The 19128-nt window shown below is 45.4% G+C and overlaps 1 protein-coding gene across 2 annotated transcripts; it reads right to left on the reverse strand.

The window, feature by feature from the left end:
- Window positions 1-443: 443 nt before the first annotated feature.
- LOC118077260 (avidin-like) lies at window positions 444-2578 on the reverse strand. 2 transcript variants are annotated; one of them, XM_035100801.3, is made up of 4 exons: window positions 2427-2578; window positions 1667-1880; window positions 1333-1453; window positions 444-831 (listed from the first exon to the last, which is right to left on the reverse strand). In XM_035100801.3, exons 1-4 carry the CDS (start codon window positions 2529-2531, stop codon window positions 795-797), a joined length of 477 nt encoding a protein of 158 aa, XP_034956692.3. In that variant the 5' UTR covers window positions 2532-2578; the 3' UTR covers window positions 444-794. The 2 variants fall into 2 exon arrangements, with proteins under 2 accessions (XP_034956692.3, XP_088509334.1); XM_088653208.1 differs by lacking the exon at window positions 2427-2578 and adding an exon at window positions 2277-2412.
- Between the last annotated feature and the right edge of the window lie 16550 nt (window positions 2579-19128).

A 19128-nucleotide genomic window follows, 5' to 3' on the forward strand; every position in this document is an offset into this window, starting at 1 on the left:
TAACATTCAAACACTATGCTGGCCTTGAGGGTGATTTTTCTAGTTACAGGTAGGTAGCCGTGTTGGTCTGAGTTGAAGCAAAATAAAATTAAAATAAATAAATAAATAAATAAATTAAAAAAATTAAATAAAGACATAGGATTCTTATCTCATTATACATGATCAAGCTTTCCTTAGCACCTCAGCCCTTGCTTCCCCTGCCCACAAGACCAATTGCGGTCATTAACAGTCGTTAACAGCCATCAACAGGTTTACCACTCCTATCAGCCCATCACCCATTCCCATCACCCCCACCCCCTGAATATACATAAGGGTCTGGCGACTTCTGTTTCAGTGTATCTGACGAAGTGTGCATGCACACGAAAGCTCATACCAAAATAAAAACTTAGTTGGTCTTTAAGGTGCTACTGAAGGATTTTTTTTATGGTGATTTTTCTGACAGGTTTAATAGTAGAAAGGTTTCTTTATTGGTTTTCTGCAACTGCCCCATGAGACAGTTCTCTGGGGCAGGCACAGAGAATTTAAAAGCAGGTTTAAAATACGTAAAAGGCCACCAAAAAGCCCCTAGCAAGCGCAGAGAATAAATCCTTAGCAAAAAGCTGTCACCACCTGCAGCAAATGTTCTCTCTAGCGGGTGGGGTGGTAACAGCACCCCCCACCCCTGCCCTGAGGGGGGATTATTGCCCCTCCCTGTGGAAAAGGCAGGGAGGCAGTGTTGGTGGAGGGAAGGGGAATTGTCTTCTAGCTGGTCCTACGCACAAGTAGCAGAAGCAGGCCCAGATCCTGGTTCCTTTTTATCTCCTGACACGGACATAGACAGTCCCGCCAACCCTGCTCGGAAGAGAGAGAGAGAGAGAGAGAGAGAGAGAGAGAGAGAGAGAGAGAGAGAGAGAGAGAGAGAGAGAGAGAGAGAGAGAGAGAGAGAGAGAGAGAGAGAGAGAACTTTCAGATAATAAGCCATTCAGTTTCTTGGTTCCCTCCAAGTCAGGAGGGAGGGCTCCTCCACAACTCTGGCTTGATTTCATGGGTTGGGGCTCTTTTGCAGACAGGGAGCTGATGGAGGGTGGGGGCTAAGGTGGGGCCTAGCCCCCCCCCTTCGTGTGGGCAGAGGGGACTGACTGGTCCCAGAGATCTGCTTTGAACAGTTACGGAGATGACATGGGGGGGCAACCATCGGGAGAAGCAGCGAATCGAAAAGTTGCTTCTTATTACTAGCGTTAAAGGAAGGGAACGGATGCTCAGCCCCGACGGCGCCCCTTCGCCCCTCGCCTGCCTGTTTTAATGGATGGAGCGGAGGACACCCTCCCCAGTCGGGCTGTCGGGGCGGCTTACCGGGTGGCCTTCCAGTTGTCGGCGTGAGTCGCCACCTCCTCCCGCAGCAGCCACGTCGCCTCCAAGAACTCATCGCCGTTTTCATCCAAGAAGCACTGCCCCACGAAGACGGTGGTGGAGTCTAGGAGCGGGAGCAGAGAAAGGGAGGTCGGTGGGCTGCTGGCGCCGAGCCGAGGCCGTCCGTTCAGCCTGTCCTGGAGGGCCTTCAGGGGCGGGGAGAGAGTTGCTGTCCCTCGGCTGGCCAGCCCAAGACAGTCCCCCAACGCCACCGCGTGAACGAGAGGGCCCCTGGCGGCTGGGGGCCCTTCCCTTCTCCCTCTCCCCTCCTGCCTACCGTAGAAGGACCAGTTGACGGAGAAGCCGAAGGTGGGCTGGGCGCGCGGGGGGTAGGGGTGCTGCGTGCCGTGCAGGGGCGACTCCCGGATGGCGGCGTCGGAGGCAGCCGAGACGGCGGCCAGGTAGTAGCCCGAGAACTGGCCGGCCGCGTTAACGGGCCCGATGAGCATCTGGGAGCCCAGATCGTTCACCCACATCCCCTCTAGGTTGCACTGCGCGGGGTCAGAGGGGAGAGAAGCGGGTCAGAGAAGGGACAGTGGGAAGGGATCCCAAAGGGTCATCAAGTCCAACCCCAAAGACTAGGCCCCTAGATCAGAGAGAGACCCCTCCAGCCCGGACAAACGGGCGCGGAGATCCAAAGGGGTCCAGTTGCGCCCAGTGGAGATTGCGCCTGCTCGCCACTTTCCGATTCCATCCGCTCCTGCAAAGCGCCTGCGGCAGCTGCTGCAGGTCGGAAATTAAGACCCCGGGAAACAAGGAGGGGAAGCCGGCAGCAGCAGCGGCTTCCAAGGCCCCCACAGACAAACACACAGCCCTCCCGCCCCCCAAGTGCGCCCCGACAGCTCCGCTCCCTTCGCGCTTTGACCGGGACTTTTCTGTATCCCCACCGGCGAGGCGCTGCTGCCTTTCCCTTTGGCAGACGGGAGGGCGAGACAGAGACCACGCGAAGCCCCTCCGCCCCGATGCGGGAGTCCCCTCCGAAGGCAGCCAGCGCCGCTAGCTCGCCCGCTTGCCTTTCCTCGGCCTGGCCCTACTACCTTGGCCAGGGGAGGGGACTGGCTTTCGGCGGGCGAGAGGGAGAGAAGGGCGCCCAGGAGCGCCAATTCTGCCATGCTGCCGAGAGAGACCGTGCGCTGCGCCATCCTCGATGTCGGGAAGGGAATGGCCCCGTCGAGCCGCCGGCCGTCCTCTTATAGCGCCTGGCCGGGCGGGCAATTGCGCAAGCCGGGTGGGCGCGGCACGGAGATCGGTGCCAAGAGGGGCGGAGGGGCTGGCAGAAGCATCACGGGCATCTCCCCACCCCGGCCAGGCAAGATGTTCGACCACCTGCCAAGGCGCCCTAATCTATTTGCTTGTTGTGTATATATATGTGTGTCTCTCTGTGTGTGTGTACTCGTATACTGTTGTACCATAGAAATATGCCACAGCAGTTTGCGACAATATAAAACCATACAATAAGATCATAAAAAGTTTAAAACAACTTAAAAAAAAATAGAAACCATATTCGGTTGACCGTCTTCTTAACTGCCTGCTTAGGCCTGGCGGAATAGAAGAGGTTTCAGCAGGCATTTAAAATTTGGCACAGAAGGCGCCTGCTGAATCTCCAGTGGCAGCGAGTTCCATAGGACTTGGTCAATGAAACTAAAGGCTCAATTATTATTTTTTACTGTAGTCAACTGAACCTTGCGAAGTCGTGGAATGGCCCGTGATGCTGCGGCAGAATAATAATATAATAACAATAATTTATTATTTATACCCCGCCCATCTGGCTGGGTTTCCCCAGCCACTCTGGACGGCTTCCAACAGAAAAATGAAATAAAATAATCTATTAAACATTAAGAAGAAGATCTGAGTGGCTGATTTGGGACAGAAGGGCCTCAGACATTTCAGGGGAGAGGAAACACCTCAACCCCACAAAGAAGTCTGTGGAGCTGGAAAAGGCTCAGCCAAGGGCAACCAACATTATCGGGGCTGGGGGAGGAGGAAAAGGTTGCAACGTTTGGGGCTTATTGGCTTAGAAGCATCTCAATGCCTCATTTGGGGCAGTCTGCAGCGCAACGTCACAGGATCAGAGACTGGTAGAGTCAGTTTTGTAGAATGATAGAATCATAGAGTTGGAAGAGACCACAAGGGCCAGCCAGTCCAACCCATAGCTGCCAAGTTATCCCTTTTTTAAAGGGAAATTCCATTATGCTGAATAGGCTTCCTCGCGAGAAAAGGGAAAACTTGGCAGCTATGGTCCAACCCCCTGCCAAGCAGGAAACACCATCAAAGCATTATTGACATATGCCTGTCAAGCCTCTGCTTAAAGACCTCCAAAGAAGGAGACTCCACCACACTCCTTGGTAGCAAATTCCACTGCCGAACAGCTCTTACTGTCAGGAAGTTCTTCCTAATATTTAGGTGGAATTTTCTTTCTTTTAGTTTGAATCCATTGCTCCATGTCCGCTTCTTCAGCTGAGGCGTCCTGGTGCCCACCTAGAAGCTCAGTCAGTACATTCCCACTGTGCCCTGACATTGGCACATCCTCTCCTTTGCCTCTCTTCACTCATCACCAAGCCAGAATTGTGAGCACAATCTGCATGCCTGAGCTCCATTACTGACACCTTCTTTGTAACTGAATTGCCATATTAAGTCTGCCTAAACACACCTGCGGTTTCTGTTACTCTTCAATAAGAGTTCTGAGTGAATAACTGTTGTTTTTACCTTTTACACATCTGTTGTGTGATTGTTGTTTTAAGGTGGAGAAAAATGGGAAAATACCAGGAGAATCCAGTCTGCCTTAAAGCATCCTGGATTACTTAAACAAAAAGGCTAAAACTAAGCTTCTCTTTTAAGCTGCAAAGGGATGGGCACTCTGCTGAACTCACAAACATGAGGAAGGAAGGAAGGAAGGATAATATCTCATAAATATAGTTACAGGTAGGTAGCCGTGTTGGTCTGAGTCGAAGCAAAATAAAAAAATTCCTTCAGTAGCACCTTAAAGACCAACTAAGTTTATATTTTGGTATGAGCTTTCGTGTGCATGCACACTTCTTCAGATACACACTGAAGAAGTGTGCATGCACACGAAAGCTCATACCAAAATCTAAACTTAGTTGGTCTTTAAGGTGCTACTGAAGGAATTTTTTTATCTCATAAATATATCCTCTCCTAGCATCTATACACATCCCTACAATAAATACACAGGATGGACATACATGTTGTTGTTGGTTATTTAGTCGTTCAGTCGTGTCCGACTCTTCGTGACCCCATGGATCGTAGCACGCCAGGCACTCCTGTCTTCCACTGCCTCCCGCAGTTTGGTCAAACTCATGTTGGTGGCTTTGAGAACACTGTCCAACCATCTCGTCCTCTGTCGTCCCCTTCTCCTAGTGCCCTCCATCTTTCCCAACATCAGGGTCTTTTCCAAGGATTCTTCTCTTCTCATGAGGTGGCCAAAGTATTGGAGCCTCTGCTTCAGGATCTATCCTTCCAGTGAGCACTCAAGGCTGATTTCCTTAAGAATGGATAGGTTTGATCTTCTTGCAGTCCATGGGACTCTCAAGAGTCTCCTCCAGCACCATAATTCAAAAGCATCAATTCTTCGGCGATCAGCCTTCTTGATGGTCCAGCTCTCACTTCCATACATCACTGCTGGGAAAACCATAGCTTTAACTATACGGACCTTTGTAGGCAAGGTGATTTTTAAGATGCTGTCTAGGTTTGTCATTGCTTTTCTCCCAAGAAGCAGGCGTCTTTTAATTTCGTGACTGCTGTCACCATCTGCAGTGATCAAGGAGCCGAAGAATGATGATGAATTCTGCATATAAGTTAAATAAGCAGGGAGACAATATACAGCCTTGTCGTACTCCTTTCCCAATTTTGAACCAATCAGTTGTTCCATATCCAGTTCGAACTGTAGCTTCTTGTTGTGGGATGCAAAGGGTTAAGTGCAGTCAAGTCACAACAATTCCTAGATAGTCCACTTGGAGGACTGAGGAGGAACACATGACTAAGGCTAGTTTCCTGTTCCTCCACATGCAAATGAGATGGGGAAAGTGGCAGATAAATTCTCCAGCAAGCAGCCATTTCCCCCTCTTACACTCTTACTCTCTTGGACTTCAAGGACTCAACATCCAGTGAGGATTCTCTCTCTCGGCTTCCAGCCAATAGAGAGAGATGAGATGGAGTTTCACTTCTTATAAGTGAACTTCACAATGTATATATTGCTTTTTACCTAAGCAAATCTACCTCTTGAGCATGATGTATCTCAGGAAGATTGTAAGTAAACATCTTTTATACTTTTAAGAGCATTGTGTCGTGTCTTTTCTTTTAAGAGGGATAAAGGGGAAAATACCAGGAAAACACACTTTATTTTAGTGGCTTAAATCAAGCCTGAGCAAATGCTTTTCTGCTGTGTTTTTACTCTGCTAAAGTTTGGTGCTTGCTAGCGCAAGCGGGGAAAGGATATATTAAACAATATCTCCTCATCCACATTCCTGAACATTCCCACACTTGTCCCACATAGAGATTTCTCAGGAGACAGATGAGGTGATCAGACACTCCCATTTCTTTAAGAACTTGCCATAGTTTGCTGTGGTCGACACAGTCAAATGCTTTTGCATAGTCAATCAGGCAGAAGTAGATGTTTTTCTGGAACTCTCTAGCTTTCTCCATAATCCAGCGCATGTTTGCTATTTGGTCTCTGGTTCCTCTGCCCCTTCGAAATCCAGCTTGCACTTCTGGGAGTTCTCGGTCCACATACTGCCTAAGCCTGCCTTGTATAATTTTAAGCATAACCTTGCTAGCGTGTGAAATGAGCGCAATTGTGCGGTAGTTGGAGCATTCTTTGGCACTGCCCTTCTTTGGAATTGGGATGTAGACTGATCTTCTCCAATCCTCTGGCCATTGCTGAGTTTTCCAAACTTGCTGGCATATTGGGTGTAGCACCTTAACAGCATCATCTTTTAAAATTTTAAATAGTTCAGCTGGAATATCATCACTTCCACTGGCCTTGTTATTAGCAGTGCTTTCTAAGGCCCATTTGACTTCACTCTCCAAGATGTCTGGCTCAAGGTCAGCAACCACCCTACCTGGGGTGTACGAGACCTCCATATCTTTCTGGTATAATTCCTCTGTGTATTATTGCCGCCACTTCTTGATGTCCTCTGCTTCTGTTAGGTCCTTTCCACTTTTGTCCTTTATTATGGTAATCTTTGTACGAAATGTTCCTTTCATATCTCCAATTTTCTTGAACAAATCTCTGGTTTTTCCCATTCTGTTGTTTTCCTCTATTTCTTTGCATTGCTCATTTAAGAAGGCCCTCTTGTCTCTCCTTGCTATTTTTTGGAAATCTGCATTCAGTTTCCTGTTTCTTTCACTATCTCCCTCGCATTTTGCTTGCCTTCTCTCCCCCGCTATTTGTAAGGCCTCATTGGACATGGGCATACATACATAGGTACATAAACTATATTCTGAAATGGTGCAAGAGAGCAATCCTGAGACTCTTTTTATGACCCCAGATATTTCTCTGCAGTAGAAGGAAGTATGGGGGGGGGGTCGGGAAATACCTTTCAAAATAGTTATTTTTCACTTGTAAATCCTGTAAACAAATAAACTGCTTGGAATGAGGGGGCTTGCCCCTTTGCAAAAACCAGTTTGGCAAGTTAAGCAGAGTGGACCTGTCAATAGGGCATCTTCTTTTAGCAATGGGTGCAGATCTGTGGGCAAGAGTCAGGAACCAAGGTATATACAATTTCAAAAGGATGGTCCAGGGCAATCAGCATACAATTATCAGATATCTTGACAGACAGGAGACAAACCACACTCTCTGTGTGATATCCTTTTTGGGTGGTCCTTGGCTAAGGGGCTATGCAATTTCGAAAGCCTTTAAAAGTTCCCGCATACCTGTGTTGGAACTCTGTTGCAACAGGGGGGGGGGGGAGATCTTCCTTGCTTTCACTAGTTCCTGCCTCCATTTCTCTGACCGACAACAAATTTAGGGGGACACTGAATCCCTTGAGGCAGAAGGCCTTCTTAGTGGCACCCACCTTGTGGAATGCCTTCCCATCAGATGTCAAGGAAATAAACAACTATCTGACTTTTAGAAGACATCTGAAGGCAGCCCTGTTTAGGGAGGTTTTTAATGTTTGATCTTCCATTGTGTTTTTAATATTCTGTTGGGAGCTGCCCTGAGTGGATGAGGAAACCCTGCCAGATGGGCAGGGTATCAATAATAAATTGTTGTTGTTGTTGTTGTTAGAGAGCTGGGCTGTAAAAGACAACCCCCCCCCCCATTTCCCTATAACTCTCTGTTGTGTAAGGAGAAAAGTGAAACACTATAGATTTTCATAAAGTATGTTGTCATGGTGAATTACAAGCTCCAGAGAAAAACCACAGTTCTCAGGACTGACAATGGGGTGAGTACTGTTCAATCAATATGAAAAGGAAGGGATTGCCCCACAACATATTGTAGAGAGAAAATTTAGATCCATTATGGAAATGACATGTTTCATGCTAAAGGATGAAAATCTTCCCCAGTGAATGTGAGGAGACCCAGCAGCCACTGCGGTGGATCTCCAAAAGTGACTGCCAACCAAGGGAGCTCCACGCACACCTTTGGAACTCTGGCATGGGAGAACACCCAACTTTTCACACACGTGAAGCATATCCGATAGTTAACATACCCAAAGAAAATAGGCAAAAGCTAGACCCTGGAGCACAGGAAGGAATCCTATATAGTTCATTATTCTGGAGGAAAAGGCTATAGAATTATGGGATTAAAAGCAGGACAAGACAGATCAGGACATGTAGTTAACAAAGCTGTCAAAAGATCTTTCTTATCAAACAGAGAAAGAAGCACAGGACCTCATGCACTTCCCACAACTAACATATAACAGCCCAGATCTGCATTCCACTGTCATAGCACCCTCTACAGGTGATGAGCAGGAAGAAGATGCGGAGGACCAGACTCGCACCAGAGACGATGAGGACAGACTGATGGCGACATACCTGAATTGGAGGAGAGTGATGAAGGGGGGGGCAGAGCGGGATTATGTCCACCAACTCATGCAGGGGTCTGGAATGCAACCCCCAGGCAAAATGAGGGTGGCCTTTATTCCATTTCCTGCAATGTTTACCATGGTATCCTGATCTTCACTTCTGTTGTTGTTGTTGTTTAGTCGTTTAGTCGTGTCCGACTCTTCGTGACCCCATGGACCATAGCACGCCAGGCACTCCTGTCTTGCACTGCCTCCCGCAGTTTGGTCAAACTCATGTTCGTAGCTTCGAGAACACTGTCCAACCATCTTGTCCTCTGACGTCCCCTTCTCCTAGTGCCCTCAATCTTTCCCAACATCAGGGTCTTTTCCAAGGATTCTTCTCTTCTCATGAGGTGGCCAAAGTATTGGAGCCTCAGCTTCACGATCTGTCCTTCCAGTGAGCACTCAGGGCTGATTTCCTTCAGAATGGATAGGTTTGATCTTCTTGCAGTCCATGGGACTCTCAAGAGTCTCCTCCAGCACCATAATTCAAAAGCATCAATTCTTCGGCGATCAGCCTTCTTTATGGTCCAACTCTCACTTCCATACATCACTACTGGGAAAACCATAGCTTTAACTATACGGACCTTTGTCGGCAAGGTGATGTCTCTGCTTTTTAAGATGCTGTCTAGGTTTGTCATTGCTTTTCTCCCAAGAAGCAGGCGTCTTTTAATTTCATGACTGCTGTCACCATCTGCAGTGATCAAGGAGCCCAAGAAGGTGAAATCTCTCACTGCCTCCATTTCTTCCCCTTCTATTTGCCAGGAGGTGATGGGACCAGTGGCCATGATCTTGGTTTTTTGATGTTGAGCTTCAGACCATATTTTGCGCTCTCCTCTTTCACCCTCATTAAAAGGTTCTTTAATTCCTCCTCGCTTTCTGCCATCAAGGTTGTGTCATCTGCATATCTGAGGTTGTTGATATTTCTTCCGGCAATCTTAATTCCGGCTTGGGATTCATCTAGTCCAGCCTTTCGCATGATGAATTCTGCATATAAGTTAAATAAGCAGGGAGACAATATACAACCTTGTCGTACTCCTTTCCCAATTTTGAACCACTCAGTTGTTCCATATCCAGTTCTGACTGTAGCTTCTTGTCCCACATAGAGATTTCTCAGGAGACAGATGAGGTGATCAGGCACTCCCATTTCTTTAAGAACTTGCCATAGTTTGCTGTGGTCGACACAGTCAAAGGCTTTTGCATAGTCAATGAAGCAGAAGTAGACGTTTTTCTGGAACTCTCTAGCTTTCTCCATAATCCAGCGCATGTTTGCTATTTGGTCTCTGGTTCCTCTGCCTTTTCGAAATCCAGCTTGCACTTCTGGGAGTTCTCGGTCCACATACTGCTTAAGCCTGCCTTGTAGAATTTTAAGCATAACCTTGCTAGCGTGTGAAATGAGCGCAATTGTGCGGTAGTTGGAGCATTCTTTGGCACTGCCCTTCTTTGGAATTGGGATGTAGACTGATCTTCTCCAATCCTCTGGCCATTGCTGAGTTTTCCAAACTTGCTGGCATATTGGGTGTAGCACCTTAACAGCATCATCTTTTAAAATTTTAAATAGTTCAGCTGGAATATCATCACTTCCACTGGCCTTGTTATTAGCAGTGCTTTCTAAGGCCCATTTGACTTCACTCTCCAAGATGTCTGGCTCAAGGTCAGCAACCACACTATCTGGGGTGTACGAGACCTCCATATCTTTCTGGTATAATTCCTCTGTGTATTCCTGCCACCTCTTCTTGATGTCTTCTGCTTCTGTTAGGTCCTTACCACTTTTGTCCTTGATTATGGTAATCTTTGTACGAAATGTTCCTTTCATGTCTCCAATTTTCTTGAACAGATCTCTGGTTTTCCCCATTCTATTGTTTTCCTCTATTTCTTTGCATTGCTCATTTAAGAGGACCCTCTTGTCTCTCCTTGCTGTTTTTTGGAAATCTGCATTCAGTTTCCTGTATCTTTCCCTATCTCCCTTGCATTTTGCTTGCCTCCTCTCCTCCGCTATTTGTAAGGCCTCGTTGGACAGCCATTTTGCTTTCTTGCATTTCCTTTTCCTTGGGATGGTTTTCGTTGCTGCCTCCTGTATAATGTTACGAGCCTCCATCCATAGTTCTTCAGGCACTCTGTCCACCAAATCTAAATCCTTAAACCTGTTCCTCACTTCCACTGTGTATTCATAAGGGATTTGATTCAGATTGTATCTTACTGGCCCAGTGGTTTTTCCTACTTTCTTCAGTTTAAGCTGGAATTTTGCTATAAGAAGCTGATGATCTGAGTTACAGTCAGCTCCAGGTCTTGTTTTTGCTGACTGTATAGAGCTTCTCCATCTTTGGCTGCTTCTTCACTTCTAGGATCTTCACTTCTAGGACCTTCCATTTTCTTTTTCCCAATATTTTTCCAGAGACAGTACCATAACTTTAATAGCATCTTTCTCCGAATTCACTCCAGTGCTTTCTCTCTGCTAGAACTAAAGAAAGGCCAGGACTCAAGTCCTAAAGCTTCTTTCCCTCTCAACCACCAATGCCATATCCAGATACAGTAGTTCTGCAAATCACCATCTGTAGTTTTATCTTCTCCTCCTCCAAATCCTTGTGTGGAGGTCATTTCTGCCTCTGAGTATTCCCCCTTTCCATCTTCCACCTCATATTTCTCTGGCTCATTTTCTTCATCTTGATCAAACATTGATCTGACCACTTTCAATTGTTCAGCCATCAACTGCTTAACAATACCAACTGACACTGGTTGATCCAAAAGTACATTTGTCATTCTGGATACTTGAGATCATAAGAGTTAATTGCGCAAAAGATGCAATTGTACTGCATACAAAAAATAGCAATGATAAGTCTGGTAACATAACAGTATAAGAAAAGATATCCATGATCCAGACATGCTTTGACCTCTACAGATTGTCTTTTGTGGGAAATTATACAGTGTTACGATGGGATTCATAGTGCCATTGGATGGTGTTGAGTGGCTTTGATCATAAGCACTACCAAGCCATGCTGTTAATGTTGAAGAATGGCCAAGCTGGGGCATTTTTGCCTCGTTTATCTTGGTTGCCACAGGATTCTACAAGCATTCCCAGGTTACGGTTGGCTTCAGCTGGAATGCCAGATTTTACTTGCCAGTAAACAAGCAAACCCCTGTGTTGCAAAATATGACTCAGCAATATCGATAGCTACACAACGGCCAGAAAAAATTACAGTATAGAAAACTTTATGGAATAATGCAAAACATCAAAACTATCAAACAGAAGTCTCTGAAAGTCCTTGAAAAGGGAATTGGTGAAAAATGAGCCTAAAGTTAAAGCCCGGTCCCTTTTGAAAAGGAACATAATTCAAATGGGGAAATTATTTATTTTTGTTCCTTCATTTTGATGACTTGTCCAAATTGTATTTCTAATTGTGCTCAATTATAATTGCAGATAGGTTAATCATTTCTAGGCAGTGATGTACATCAATTATTTTTATCAGCTTTTGAAGCAATTGTCACTTCATTAATTTGAACTTTGTGTGAATAATAACAACAACAACAACAACAACAACTTACAGTATTATTTACACCCCGCCCATCTGGCTGGGCCTCCCCAGCCACTCTGGGCAGCTTCCAACAGAAAAATAGAATAAAATAACCGATTAAACATTAAAAACCTCCCTAAACAGGGCTACCGTCAGATGTCTTCTAAAAGTCTGGTAGTTGTTTTTCTCTTTGACATCAGATGGGAGGGTGTTCCATAGGGCGGGCGCCACCACCGAGAAGGCTCTCTGCCTGGTTCCCTGCGACTTGGCTTCTCGCAACAAGGGAACCTCCCGAAGGCCCTCGGAGTTGGACCTCAGTGTCTGGGCAGAACGATGGGGGTGGAGACGCTCCTTCAGGTGTACTGGACCGAGGCCATTTAGGGCTTTAAAGGTATGGGAATGTTAGGGATGTGGATTAGGATATATTATTTGATAGATCCTATCCAAGCTTGTGTTAGCAAGCTTCCAATATCAGCAGAGTGACATTCCCCTTTTGTGCGCAGCAAAGCATGTGCGTTAGATTCGCTAGAATCTCTATAACAATATTACACTTTATAGTTCAATATTACACTTCCTGGCAAAGGTCCCCTTTGTCCCTCTTAAAAGAAATACACAACACAGTGTTTATAAAATAAGATAGAGTTTACTTACAGTTTCATCCTGAGTTACAGCATAATCTCAGAAAGGCAGGCTTGCTTAGAAAAGTTACAAGTATATATATATCTAGAGACTACTTAGTAAAGTAAGACTCCATTTGGTCTCACTCTTGGCTGCAGGCCTAGAGTGAGAACCATGCTAACTGGAGATTCTCTGGAGATGTGTCCTCATCGAGGGAGGAAGTAGCTAAGAGAGAGCGAGTGATTGCAGGCTAGGGCTTATCTAATCCAACTCATTTGCATGTCTGAGGGAACAGGAACTGACCTGTAGTCAGATGTCCCTCCAGGTGAGTTCCTGTTAGTGGACACTCTAGGAACTGTTGTGACTTGTCTGCCCCAGTGTTCCATCCCACAAACCCCTTCTCAGGCAATTCACAACATTCATTACATACAAAACAAAACATAAGCAACTTTATTCAACCACCCAAGAGTCCCAGCTTGACACGCAGGTTCTGGAAACTCTGTCTTGGCAGGGGTTTTGTTAGGATGTCTGCTGTCATCTCCGATGTGCAGCAGTACGACAGTTCGACAAGTCCATCTTGTATCATCTGGCGAACGTAGTGGTACCTGACCCCAATGTGTTTTGAGCGTGCTAGGAACTTCTCATTCTGCGCCAGCTTTAGACAGCTTTGGTTGTCCTCCAGCAGGCTTATAGGTTCCTTTCTCTCCACGCCAAAGTCTGTTAGGAGTTGGTTCAGCCAGGAAATCTCTCTGCACGCTTCTGTAGCCGCAACATATTCCGATTCTGTAGACGATAAAGCTATACATTTCTGTTTATAACTGCCCCATGTGATAGCTCCGCCCCCATACATAAAGACATGCCCGCTTGTGGATTTATAATCAGAATTATCACCCGCCCAGTCAGCATCAGTGTACCCAATGAGCTTAGGGTCACTGACAGCTGGTAACTTTAATTTACAATCCATTGTACCCTTAAGATATCGAACCACCCTCTTCACACCAACCCAATCATGCTCAGTGGGACTACTCACTTTCCTGCTGAGAATCCCTACTGCATTGGCTAAATCAGGTCTGCACGTGGTAACTAAATACAAAAGTTTACCAATCGCTGAACGATACTCTGTGTTGTTTGGCAGCAGCTTCGAATCCTCTTGGTTCTTTAAGAAGTCTGTAGCCATCGGGGTGTCGACGGGTTTTGCATCCTGCAATTGCATACTCTCCAACAGTTCAATTATCTTTTGCTTCTGATTAAGTAGAAATGAACCATCCTGTTCTCTTTCCACTTGAATCCCAAGGTAATACTCAACTGGTCCTAATTCCTTCACTTGCACTTCCTTGTTGAGGTGCTGGACTACATTTTTATAATCCCTGTCATTTGACGTTGCGATTAAAAGGTCGTCAACGAAGGCAAGAATATAAGAAAATTGTCCATTACTCTGCTTAGTGTACAAACACTTGTCAGCTTCACCTTGCTTGTACCCAAGTTTCACCAGCATTCCATGCAATTTCAAGTTCCAGGCTCTGGCTGCTTGTTTTAAACCATACAGTCCCTTTTGAAGCTTGCAAACCAAATGTGCCTCATTTGGCTTTATAAAACCTTTAGGCTGCTTCATGTAAATTTCTTCAGAAATTTCCCCATGCAAAAACGCAGTAGCTATATCGATGTGTTTCACCTCCATCCTTTTAGATGCTGCAATGCTTAAGAGTAATCTTACGCTACTGTATCTCACTGTCGGTGCAAAGACTTGGTCATAGTCGTGGCCATATTGCTGTGAAAAACCTTGTGCCACTAGTCTTGCTTTGTAACGTTGCACCTCCCCTTCTGAACCCCTTTTAACCTTGAACACCCATTTGCTCCCAATTGCTTTCTTACCAGCAGGTAATTCTGTGAGTGTCCAGGTCTTGTTCTTGTGCAGTGCGTCAATCTCCTCCTGCGCGGCTTTCCTCCAGAGACTGGCTTCGGTGGCTGGCATCTGCTCTACCTCTTCCCAAGTGGAAGGTTCTGGTGGAGACGCCGACCCTGCAAAGTAGGACAGTCGTAGTGGCGGAACGCCCTTGTTGGTTCTGGATGAGCATCTGACCTCTGGTTGTGCAACCGCATCAGCATCCTCATCCTCCTCCAACGCTGGCATGTCCACGTACAGCTCCTCCTCTTCGTCTCTGGTGCCGCCAGGGGTCTGGACCTCTGCGTCTTCTGGGGTGTCGCCTGTAGGGGGTGTTGTGACACTAGGAGGTATATTAGTTCCTTGTGCTAAAGGAAAACTTATAAACTCTTCATCTGGTGACTCTCTAGAACAGTCAATAACAGTGTTCTTTGTATCAAACTTTCCTAGTTCATCAAAATGAACCACATGGTATGGGTCTACTCTGCCACTCTTTGGATCTAGAACTCTATATCCCTTTCCTCCAGGAGCATATCCAACCAGGATACCTGCTTTTGCTCTGGAGTCAAGCTTGTGTCTGCGCTCTTTGGGCACGTGGTAATAACAGACACTTCCAAACACACGTATGTGCTGCAGACTTGGGACTCTCCCGTGCCAAAGTTCAAATGGTGTGCGTTCTGCACCCTTTGTAGGCAATCTGTTTTGCAAATAAATCGCCGTATTCGCCGCTTCACCCCATAGCTTCTGTGACAAGTTGGCCTCTTTTAACATGCACCTTGTCATCTCCATAATAGACCTAAACTTTCTCTCAGCAATGGAGTTCTGTTGAGGCGTGTAAGCAACTGTAGTTACATGTGCTATGCCTTCTTGTGCCATGATGGCCTTCATCTGCCGTGAGCAAAACTCTCCACCATTATCCGAAATTAAGGTGGAAGGAGCTCTCTGGAATTTGTTCTTCACCATGTTTAAGTACAGTTTGAACAATTCCGGTGTCTGACTCTTTTCTTCTAGAAAATATCCAACACAATATCTTGAGAAGTCATCTATAAATATCAGAATGTACTTATTGTTTCCTAGGGAAGGTACATTCAGCGGACCACATAGGTCAGTATGAACAGTGTCCATGACTTTTGTGCTTCTCTTCTCTGTACAACGTGGGAAGGAAGGCTTGACTGCCTTTTCAGTTATGCAAGTTGTACAGTTTGGCATTGGTGTACTGCAATTCTTTACCTGTAGACCTTTTACCAGATTTTCCTTCTGCATTTTCAGGATAAGGTTGGTATCCCTGTGTCCAAGTCTTTTGTGCCAGAGTTCCAGATCTGGTTGATCCTTTCTGCTGGGTTGTGCAACCCTTGCAGACTCATTCTCTGAAATATCAATCTCATACACATCATTGATTAGTTTGGCTTGAATAAACACTTCACCATCTTTTATCACATTGCATTGTCCATTTTTAAATATAATTTCAAAACCTTTCTTGTCCAAGCTAGACACACTTATTAGATTACAGTTCAGCTTTGGTGCATACTTAACATTACTCACTGTAGTATCAAAAGACTCATTGTTCACTTTGAAATTCAAGTTCAAAGATCCTGCACCTATTGACTTTATAACATTTCCATCAGCAATTTCAATCTCAGACTGTTTATTATTGTCTATTTCATTGAAATATTCCCTTTTATAACAGAAGTGGCTGCTTGCTGCACTGTCCAGAAGCCACTTATTGCGCTTTCCTTCACAGCTCTGGAAAGCTACATTTCTTTCTTGCAATATCATTGCACGCCCACGACCCCCCTTCTTTTCGCCTTTTGGTGGAAAGGGGCGGGATTTATTCCTAGGTGCCCGGCATTCCTTCGCCATGTGCCCTTTTAAATTGCAGTTAAAGCAAATTATTTCCTTTGGCGTTTGTCTGGACCTTTGAAAATGCTTGGAAGCATAATTAGTGTCCTTTCTCCCTGTATTCCTTTCTGAAGAATCAAGGTAATCTCTGCATTCCTCTCTCAAATGATCAATCAGTTCTTCAAAAGTCAGGTCCTTTTTGTGATCCATGCAACTCTTGAATGAACTGAAGCTTGGTCCTAGAGATGCTATCAAAAATGAAACCTTTGTTTCTTCATCAAGGGCTTTAGTAGTAAGATCAATCCTCTGAACAATTTCACTAAATTTGCTGATATGGTCAGTGAATTCTTCTCTTGAATTCATCCTCAGCGCAGTTAATTTGCTCATCAAATTCCTGTAGGAGTTCTTAGTAGATGCTCCATACCTGCGCTCAATATCTTTTAAGATTTTAGCTGCATCATCTTTGCTATTAACTGATGTTAGATGCCTGTTGCGAAGTCCACTCAAAATTATGTATCTGGCCTCGCTGTTCATGCGTTTCCAAGTTGCTATCTTGGCTAAATCCTCTGCTGTTGTGCCAGTAGGCATAGGATTTTCAATGGCATCCAAAACATTCCTTGCATCTAAAAATGCTATCAGGCGTTGTTTCCAAAATACATAATTGTCATCATCTAGAGCCATGAATCCTAGGTTAACTCCACTATCAAAATCTGCAAAAGCCATCTTGGAATCTCAAACTTCTAAAAATTTCTCAAAATTCAAAAATTTGCCAAAAATTCCAAAATCAAAATCTCTAAAAATATCTCAAAATGCAAAATAATCTTCACTGCCTCTGAGTTCTCAGTGCTGTAAACTCTGAGGGAGGGGAGGGGTAGCTAATCCCCTAGGCACACTGGAGAACAATAGACCATGTGCTTACCAGGAAGTTCTAACTGAAAAAATCCTACTCAGTTCAAAATCACAATCCAAAGCAATCCTTCAAAAATACACAAAAATACGCAGTCCTGGGCCGTAATAACCCTTTATGGGAATGTTAGGGATGTGGATTAGGATATATTATTTGATAGATCCTATCCAAGCTTGTGTTAGCAAGCTTCCAATATCAGCAGAGTGACATTCCCCTTTTGTGCGCAGCAAAGCATGTGCGTTAGATTCGCTAGAATCTCTATAACAATATTACACTTTATAGTTCAATATTACACTTCCTGGCAAAGGTCCCCTTTGTCCCTCTTAAAAGAAATACACAACACAGTGTTTATAAAATAAGATAGAGTTTACTTACAGTTTCATCCTGAGTTACAGCATAATCTCAGAAAGGCAGGCTTGCTTAGAAAAGTTACAAGTATATATATATCTAGAGACTACTTAGTAAAGTAAGACTCCATTTGGTCTCACTCTTGGCTGCAGGCCTAGAGTGAGAACCATGCTAACTGGAGATTCTCTGGAGATGTGTCCTCATCGAGGGAGGAAGTAGCTAAGAGAGAGAGTGATTGCAGGCTAGGGCTTATCTAATCCAACTCATTTGCATGTCTGAGGGAACAGGAACTGACCTGTAGTCAGATGTCCCTCCAGGTGAGTTCCTGTTAGTGGACACTCTAGGAACTGTTGTGACTTGTCTGCCCCAGTGTTCCATCCCACAAAAGGTCAGCACCAACACTTTAATTGTGCTCGGAAACGTACTGGGAGCCAATGTAGATCTTTCAAGACCGGTGTTCTGTGGTCTCGGCAGCCGCTCCCAGTCACCAGTCTAGCTGTCACATTCTGGATTAGTTGTAGTTTCCAGGTCACCTTCAAAGGTAGCCCCACGTAGAGCGCATTGCAGTAGCCCAAGCGGGAGATAACTAGAGCATGCACCACTCTGGCGAGACAGTCTGCAGGCAGCTAGGGTCTCAGCCTGTGTACCCTGGACAGCTGCCCTGGACACAGAATTGACCTGCGCCTCCATGGACAGCTGTGAGTCCAAAATGGCTCCCAGGCTGCACACCTGGTCTTTCAGGGGTACAGTTACCCCATTCAGGACCAGGGAGCCCTCCATACCTGCCCGCCCCTTGTCCCCCACAAACAGTACTTCTGTCTTGTCAGGATTCAACCTCAATCTGTTAGCCGCCATCTATCCTCCAACCACCTCCAGGCACTCACACAGGACCTTCACCGGTTCTGATTTGAAAGAGAAGTAGAGCTGGGTATCATCCGCATACTGATGAACACCCAGCCCAATGTCAATTGCTCTGGGTGCATATAATTGCTGTGAGTTCCAGCTTGGGGAGGATGGTGGGTTGGCCACTGATTTGGTGTCAAGTCCAAACGACTGGCTAGAATGTCCTAATGTTGACATGTCTCACCTGAATTATTAGTAAATACTTTTTTCATATTTTCTGCTAGAACAGCCTGAATGGGATGAAGTTGGCAAGTAGCAGAAGCAATTGCTAAAGCTTCTTAACAGGCCGGTGTTAAAGCTAAGTGGGCTTCAGTCAATTTGTGTAATTTGTGTGCCCACCTGTGTCAGGTTCATAAGGTCAGGGGACTCTGAAAGAAGAGAAGAAAAAGTGACTTAAGCCATTGCCCTTGCTCTCAGATCTGTCCTAATGACTAGAACATGGACACAAACTCCAGTATTGATTGTGCTTTTCCCTGGCTCTCCTGTTGATTTAGCTAAACAGCTATCTGGGTTAAAGATTAATCAGTATTAATCTATTTCTATTGAACTATTTCTATTGAAATCTCCAGGCATGCCTGCTTCTCTTCTCCAAAAGAAGCCTTCTTTAGGATATTCTTTGACAGGAAGGTGTGCCATATTTGGTCATAACCCAAAATAGGGAAGGTATAAATTAGTTTTGTTCATGCTTTTCTGAAGAGGAAGAGAAGC

The sequence above is a fragment of the Zootoca vivipara genome, chromosome 10 (assembly GCF_965207765.1).
Source record: "Zootoca vivipara chromosome 10, rZooViv2.hap1.1, whole genome shotgun sequence".
Taxonomy (NCBI): Eukaryota; Metazoa; Chordata; class Lepidosauria; order Squamata; family Lacertidae; genus Zootoca; species Zootoca vivipara.

What these genes read in the sequence shown, in the direction of transcription:
- LOC118077260 (XM_035100801.3), bottom strand. Translation starts at nt 2,531, where the DNA reads ATGGCGCAGCGCACGGTCTCTCTCGGCAGCATGGCAGAATTGGCGCTC. An exon ending in AGTCCCCTCCCCTGGCCAAG is followed by an intron (nt 1,881 to 2,426) that starts GTAGTAGGGCCA and finishes GACCCCGCGCAG; the next exon opens with TGCAACCTAGAGGGGATGTG. An exon ending in CGTCAACTGGTCCTTCTACG is followed by an intron (nt 1,454 to 1,666) that starts GTAGGCAGGAGG and finishes TCCCGCTCCTAG; the next exon opens with ACTCCACCACCGTCTTCGTG.